The 7559-nt window shown below is 54.5% G+C and overlaps 1 protein-coding gene across 2 annotated transcripts in view; it reads left to right on the top strand.

Moving 5' to 3' along the window:
- The window catches only part of ANKRD39 (ankyrin repeat domain 39), an 8920-nt gene extending 1599 nt beyond the window's left edge, over positions 1-7321 (top strand). The window contains exons 2-4 of one of the 2 annotated variants that reach the window (XM_055123098.1): positions 3272-3375; positions 3742-3945; positions 5816-7321. In XM_055123098.1, coding sequence (XP_054979073.1) covers positions 3272-3375; positions 3742-3945; positions 5816-5863 — 356 coding nt within the window. In that variant the 3' untranslated portion in view covers positions 5864-7321. Of the gene's footprint in view, positions 1-3271; positions 3376-3741; positions 3946-5765 lie in introns of both variants that reach the window. The other variant, XM_004609221.2, reaches the window with a different exon arrangement.
- The last annotated feature ends 238 nt before the right edge of the window (positions 7322-7559 follow it).

Genomic DNA, 7559 nt, shown 5'->3' with positions numbered 1-7559 from the left:
TGTGGATTTCTTCAAACCATTTCTTCTTTCTGGATTCATTTTCCTGAAAAATGCTTTTCTTTTCTTCCTCTCGCTCTCTCTTTTTTTTTTTTTTTTGAGTGGCATTTATTTGTTTGGGGGCCTCTCCCAGCGGTGGGGGAGGGAGGATGAACCCCTCTCTGCTACCTATGAGGTATGTTTTTTGATAGCTTGCTTAGTTAGGTATAGGTTGAAAGGGTTCCCACATCTTTCAGTTCTTAGTAAATATTATTTCTTTATCTTCTGTGTAGAAATTAGCATATAATCTGATTGTTATTCTTTAATAATCTTTTTCTTTGTTGTTTTATTTTTGACCTTTGGGCCACATCCAACATTGCTCAAGGGCTTATTCAAGGGCCCTGCACTCAGAGGTCACTCCTGGTGGTGCTCTGGGGACCTTATAGGGTGGCAGGGATCAAACCTGGGTCAGCTGCATGCATGCAAGGCAAGTTTCCTACCTGCTGTACTGTGGCCTGCTTTTTATATGCTCCTGTCATTCTTATTTTCCTCTTTTGTGGGGGTGGGGGTGGGGGAGGGGGCTTGCTCCTTGCATACTGAATTTTTTTTCCTCCTCTTCCCTGTTGATGTTGTGGTAACAGGTTCACACATGTGTTTGTACACTTAGTGATGTGGGCCAGCACCTCAGGACTTGCACGCTCAGCAGCGGTGTTCCCTGAGGTTGGCAGGCTGTGGCCGTGGGGCTTGCACAGGCCTTGCTGCAGCATGGCTGGAAGTGGCAGCAGGAACTCAGCAGCACTGCCAGGATCACACCTGGCAACATGCAGCGGTGCCAGGGATTAAAATCTCCATCTCAAAATATAAGAAGAGAATCTCCATCTCACTCCTACAAGGCAGAAACTGAACCTTCTGCCAGTTCCCTTTTTCTCTTGTCCTTTACAAGTTTTTTTTCTTTAGGAGGGGCCAGAGAGTACATCAGATATGGCGCTTGTCATACACTTAGCTGACACAGGTTCGATCCCTGGCATCCCTTATATTCCCCTGAGCCCCACCAGGAGTGGTCCCTGAGCAGAGAGCCAGGAGCAAGCCCTAAGCACTGTTAGGTGTTACACAAAAAAATAGGTTTTTGAAATAGCATTGTAGCACTGTCTGTAGCACTGTCGTCCCATTGCTCATTGATTTACTCGAGCGGGCACCAGTAACATCTCCATTGTGAGACTTGTTACTGTTTTTGGCATATCAAATACGCTATGGGTATTTTGCCAGGTACTGTCGTGCAGACAGGATACTCTCGGTAGCTTGCCAGGCTCTCCAAGAGGGACGGAGGAATCAAACCTGGGTTGGCCACGTGCAAGGCTAACGCCCTGCCTGCTATAAATAAAACCTAAGCGAGAGAGATGGCTTAGTAGGCTGGAGCACATGCCTTACCTGTGGAAAGTCTGGGCTCAGCCCTAGGAAACCAGCAGAGTACCCCCAGGCTCTATGCCAGGAGTGGCCCTGGAGCACCATGGGCTGTGGCCCCAACACAAACAACATTAACAAAGTGTAAGGACCTTAGGCCAAAACCCGGATGTCAGTATTTCACTTGGGACTGACCCCAGTGCCTGACCCAGGTCAGTGCAGACTAAGAATTCTGTCTTTGCCAGGCAGGGTTGTGGCTCCCGAGGTTTAGGGCAGAGAGTTTCGGCTGTTCCACTCCGTGCCCCGTGAACTGCTGCCCAGTGCCCACCTCTCCCATCCGTGCCATGCACCCGGTTTAACAGCCTTCGCTCAAAGCTGCTAGATGTGTGTGCAGCCGGATGCTCCTGCTTTGGTTTTGTTTCGGGGTGCCGGGGTTGAGCTCAGAGCCTGACACTTGGGAACGAAGTGCAGCCCCAGCCTCTGAGCACTCTGGAGTTGAGCCAGCACCTGCCTGCTGTTGGGATGAGTTTTCTGCCCTGGCTTTGGCACCTGCCTGTTTTTTAAAAAGTTTTATTGAAGGGGCTGGAATGATAGCACAGCGGGTAGGGCGTTAGCCTTGCATGCAGCAACCCGGGTTCGAATCCCAGCATCCTATATGGTCCCCTGAGCACCGCCAGGGGTAATTCCTGAGTGCAGAGCCAGGAGTAACCCCTGTGCATCGCTGGGTGTGACACAAAAAGAAAAAAAAAGTTTTATTGAGTTACGGATTTGGGTGGTTCTTGGCAGGCCCCCAGCAAGGCTCAGGGGACCATGGAGGGTTGGGGATCAGACCATGGGCTTCTGCAAGCAAAGCGTACACTCTGGCCCCCTTTGCTCCCAGCTCTGAGCTTGGAAGTTACCCTGGGCAGTGCTCCGGGGGGCTTTGGGGTGCCTGGATTGAACCCAGCCCTCCTACAGAGTATCTGATGACCCTTTGCTGTGTCTCCAGCTCCAGGAGTATCTCTCTGATCCTGTGTTCACGCATTCTAAGCTCTTTTGTAAATAACACTCGTTTTGTGGAAAGAAGGAACTTCTGTGTCGGGTCGGTCCTACTGAGTACAGGGCCCCCCTGCCTGCTTTGTTCTCAGCTACTGCGCCAGCGTCTCTGACCACGCTCCCTGTTCTGTAGATAAGGGTGCAGGTGAAGAGGAAGGGGAGCCCAGCAGACGGCTCGGTGGCTTCACGCCTTTGCTGGCAAGTGCTGAGTTATGAATGCAAGCCTGGATGCAGTCCTGGTAGCTCTGCTTAGGGGTCCCCAGTGAAAAGGGGTCCTGAAGATGGCAGGTGTGAGGTCCCCAGCAAGAGACAAGGGCAACAAAGGAGCCTGAGAGAGTTCAGTGGACTGAGCATATGCTTTGCATGCAGGAGGCCTGGGCTCGGTCCTCCACACTACATGGTCCCCAAGAGCGCCGCCAGGATCACCTCCTGCTGTCGCCCCCAAACCAAGCCAGAGGGGGCCGGAATGATAGTCTGGCATGTAGGGTGCTTGCCTTGTATGAGGCCAGCCTGGGTTTGATTCTCAGCATTGCGTGTGGTCCCCCAAGCCAGCCTCAGCAGTAATGATGCCAGGCTGCAGATCCAGGGGCAACTACAGAGCACTGCCAGGTGTGACCCCACAAAACAAAAAAAGCAAGCCAACAACAACAAAAGCAGAGAGAGGAAGGGCCAGAAGCGGGCTCCGTCGAGGAGCAGCTAACTGCCTTGCAGGGACAGGCTGCGAGTCCCCAGCATTGCCCACGCGCCGAGGTGCCCCTCACCCCCACCACTGCTGCGGATATGGGAGGGCAGCGGGGCAGACATGCCGAGCCCGGCTCTGAAGCGCCCCTCGCCGTCCGCACTCTGCCCGCACCTGCAGGGATCTGGTCGGCAGCCCTGAACGGAGACCTGGGCCGAGTGAAGTACCTGATCCAGAAGGCCACGGACCCCAGTGAGCCCGACTCGGCCGGCTACACCCCCCTGGTGAGCAGGGCTGGGGGAGAGACCGCACCTCGGGGGGCCTTTCTCGGTGGGGCCACGGGGGCTGCTGGGGGGCTGGGGCGTGAGCCCAGCCTCCTAAGAGGCCCCCTAGCATTGCCCCGGCCCCTCTTCATTTCTCTCCCGGGGCGGTTTCTCCGCCGGGGTGTGAACGGGGTTCTTCTCCTGGTCTCGGGGTGCTTCGCACCAGTCACTGATTTGGAAACAGCCTGGGAGGGCAGGGGGCTGCATCTCCCCCTTTCCAGCCGAGGAAACGGGCGCCCAAAGGGCAGGCACTCGCCCCGGCCCGTCTCCCACCCAGACGCCTGCCCGGGTTCCGCCGTGTGACTGGGCCCCTGTCGTCCCGTGCAGCACTACGCCAGCCGCAACGGGCACTACGCCGTGTGCCAGTTCCTGCTAGAGAGTGGCGCCAAGTGTGACGCGCAGACCCACGGGGGCGCCACCGCTCTGCACCGGGCCAGCTACTGCGGCCACACGGACATCGCCCGCCTCCTGCTGTCCCACGGCTCCAACCCCAGGCTGGTGGACGACGACGGCATGACCAGCCTCCACAAGGTGTGTCCTGGCCTCTACCCCTCCCCCCAGGCCCCCTACCAAGTTACCCCAGCCCCGCTGCGCCCGCCACAGCAGGCAGGGACTGAAGAGTCCCTTGTGACTGCAGCCCTCGTCTGTGCACTCTCCCAGCAGTTTCCTGTGGGTAGAAACTAGAATTAAGGGGCCAGGAAACACTGGAGGGGTGAAGGCGCTGGTCTCACGCACTTGATGTAAATTTAATCTCTGGTGCTGCAGAGGTACCCTGAGCACCGCCAGGGATTACTCCTGAGCAGAGCAAGGAAGAGCCCCCTAGCAAATCAAACCAATCCCCCCCTTTGTGGGGGACACACCTGGTGTTGCTTAGGGCTTACTAATGACTCTGTGGCCAGGACTCGCTCTTGGTGATGTCTGTTGCTGAGCATCAAGCCAGCATCAGCAGCATGCACGGCAAGTATCTTAACTGTGCTGTCTCTCCCCCCCCCCCCCCGCCCCACTCTCCCCCAGCAAAAGTAATGTTTGGGATATATCAGAAGCTCCTGTGGTCCTTAGTGTGTCTGTTGATAATAGCAGGAAATGTCACGTTAGAGTACAAGTACAGAGTTCAGATTTTGCATGTCCGAGACCCTGAGTTCGATCCCTGGAACTGCCAGAAAAGAACCTCCGGCAGCAATGCTAGCTCTGTGACCTTGGGCCAGTTACTGGGCCTTTATTTCAACTGTACGGTGATGTCGGGGTAGAAACCGGGGCCTCATGCATGCAAGGTGTATGCTCTGCTCTTGATCCTTGCCTCAAGCCCCATGTACTTTCATAAGCTTCGTTTTTTTTGTTTTGTTTTGTTTTTTCATTTGTGACCTGAGAGCAACATCAGTTCCTGCCTCTGGCAGTTACTGGGAAAGTTGAGGACGAGGCGGGGCTGGAGTGATAGCACAGTGGGTGGGGCACTTGCCTTGCACTTGGCCAACCAGGGGCCCATCCCCAGTATCCCACATGGTCCCCCAAGCCCTCCAGGAGTGAGCCCTGAGCCCTGAGCCCTGACTATTAATCTCCGAGCACCGCTGGGTGTGCCACCTCCCCTCCCCCCAAAAAAATATAGTTGAGGAAGAGGAACTACATGAGTCACCCGTTCACTGGGTTGTTATTGAAGGAGGCAGGTCAGGAATTGTCACACTTACTGGGATCTCGGGGACTGTTCTCTGCTGCTGTGAGTTGTGGCTGGCCGACCTGGCACCTTGTGGGTGACCTGCACGTGTGTGGAGGACACTCTCATAGCCAAGGTTCCGGACGTAGCTGTCTTTTCCTTTCTGATTTGAGGCCATACCCAGCTGTGCTGGGGGCTGTTCCCCACTTTGTGCTGAGGGCTCACACCCACTAGTGCTTCTGGGGCTCTGTGATGTGGGGAGATGCCTGGGCCTCGTGCCTGCAGAGCCTGTGTCCAACCCACAGGGTCCCCTCTGACCTGGACAGAGGAAGGACCCAGGAAGAATCAAAAAAAAAAAAAAAAACTGGGCTGGAGAGATAGTACAGCGGGTAGGGCGTTTGCCTTGCACGAGGCCGACCCGGGTTCGATTCCCAGCATTCCATATGGTCCCCCGAGCAGCGCCAGGAGGTATTCCTGAGTGCAGAGCCAGGAGTCAGCCCTGAGCATCGCTGGGTGTGACCCAAAAAGAAAAAAAAAAGAAAAAAACTCACGCCTTCAGCTGCAGTAGCTGGGGGATCTTCACCTGTGTCCACAGCCACCATCTGCCCTCCCTGAGGTGGGAGCTAGGAGCAGAGATGCCCAGCAGGGAGAAAGGAGGGACCCTGTGGGGGGGGCTTCTGTCCATTCAGGCCTCTGTCTGCAGGCTGCTGAGAAGGGCCATGTGGACATTTGCTCCCTCCTGCTGCAACACAGCCCAGCCCTGAAGGCCGTCCGGGACCGGAAGGCAAGACTGGCGTGTGACCTCCTGCCTGCCAACAGTGAGCTGTGGGACCTGCTGGCCACCTGAAGCCCCTCCTGTCCTGCTGGCACACAGGAACATGGACGCACCCTCCCGGCTGCTGCAGTGCGGGACGCAGGCAGGGCCTGTCTGGCTGCCATGGGGGTGAGGGCGGACTGAGTGGATCTGCCTCCTGGTACACGGCGGGCTCTGCGGGAAGACACAGCCGCCGGGGAAGCACAGCATTGAGCCTGGTCTCCTCATGGACTGCCTTTGCCCCGCGCACACAGCAGTTGTTGGAATAAAGACCAGACAGGGAGATAAAATGATCTATTGAAAGAAACATTGGAATTTTGACTGATTGAAAACTGCTTCCTTGGGGCTGGAGCGATAGCACAGCGGGTAGGGCATTTGCCTTGCATGTGGTCTGACCCAGGTTCAATTCTCAGCATCCCATATGGTCCCCGAGCACTGCCAGGAGTAACTCCTGGGTGCAGAGCCAGGAGTAATCCCTGAGCATCGCTGGGTGTGACCCAAAAAAAAAGAAGAAGAAAAAAACTGCTTCCTAGGGGCTGGAGTGATAGTACAGCAGTTGGGATCCTTTGCACGAAGCCGACCCAGGTTCAAACCCTGGCATCCCATATGGTCCCCTGAGCCCACCAGGAGTAAACCCTGTGCATCGCCAGGTGTGGTCCCCAAACCAAGAAAATTTAAAAAAATAAAACCTGCAATCTAGGCAGATTATCTTGGTCGAAGTCACTTAGCATCTGCTGTGTTCCAGTGCAAGTGATTGTCGGCCTGTGAGCTGGTCACTGGCTACATGCTCTGGACAGATCCTGACACGCTCTGCAGCTTGCTTCTCCCACAGCCTTATCAATACTGGGGTCTTTTTGCTTTGTTTCGGGCTCCCAGATCTCACACGTGACACGTGTGCACTCTACCTGAGCTGCATCCCCACTTGTCCATATTGGTGTGTTCTTTGCTTTTCATTAGGGAGGGTTGGAGTCACACCAGGTGGGGCTCGGGACTGTTTTGGGCAGTGCTCAGGGAACATCCATGGTACTGATGGTTGGAACCAGGGTCGGCTGTGTGCAAGAAGTGCCTTAACCCTGCTCTGTCCCTCCAGCCCCGGTACTTGCTTTTGCACTGCAGTCAGTTGTCAGTGTCTAAAATCTGATAGATTTTAGATGTGCTATTCCTTTGATTTTGCACGGCCAATTCCTGTTGAAATGAAGCACCTTCTAGCTTCTGTGAACTTCTCCATGCTCATTTAAATTTGTTTCTTCAGGGCCGGAGTGATAGCACAGCGGGTAGGGTGTTAGCCTTGCACGTGGCCAACCCGGGTTCGATACTCAGCATCCCATATGGCCTCCCAGGAGTAATTCCTGAGTGCAAAGCCAGTACTAACCCCTGTGCATCGCCGGGTGTGACCCAAAAAGGAAAAAAAAAAAAAAAAACAAATAAACTTGTTTCTTTGTATAGATTCCTAGGAGTTGTTTGTCCATTATGGCTTTGGAGTCTAAGTTCCAGCTATATATCTCTTTCATACTAGTGGCTTTATTTGTTGGTCTCTCTTCACGGAGATTGGTACTGCCACTGTAGAGGACAGCTGTTTTTTTTTTTTTTTTTTTTTTTTTTTTTTTTTTTTTTGCTTTTTGGGTCACACCTGGCGATGCACAGGGGTTACTCCTGGCTCTGCACTCAGGAATTACCCCTGGC

Source organism: Sorex araneus, chromosome X, assembly GCF_027595985.1.
Source record: "Sorex araneus isolate mSorAra2 chromosome X, mSorAra2.pri, whole genome shotgun sequence".
In the NCBI taxonomy this organism is placed as follows: domain Eukaryota; kingdom Metazoa; phylum Chordata; class Mammalia; order Eulipotyphla; family Soricidae; genus Sorex; species Sorex araneus.
Note: the sequence above shows the minus strand (reverse complement) of the source record. Positions and strands in the feature narration are given on the sequence as shown.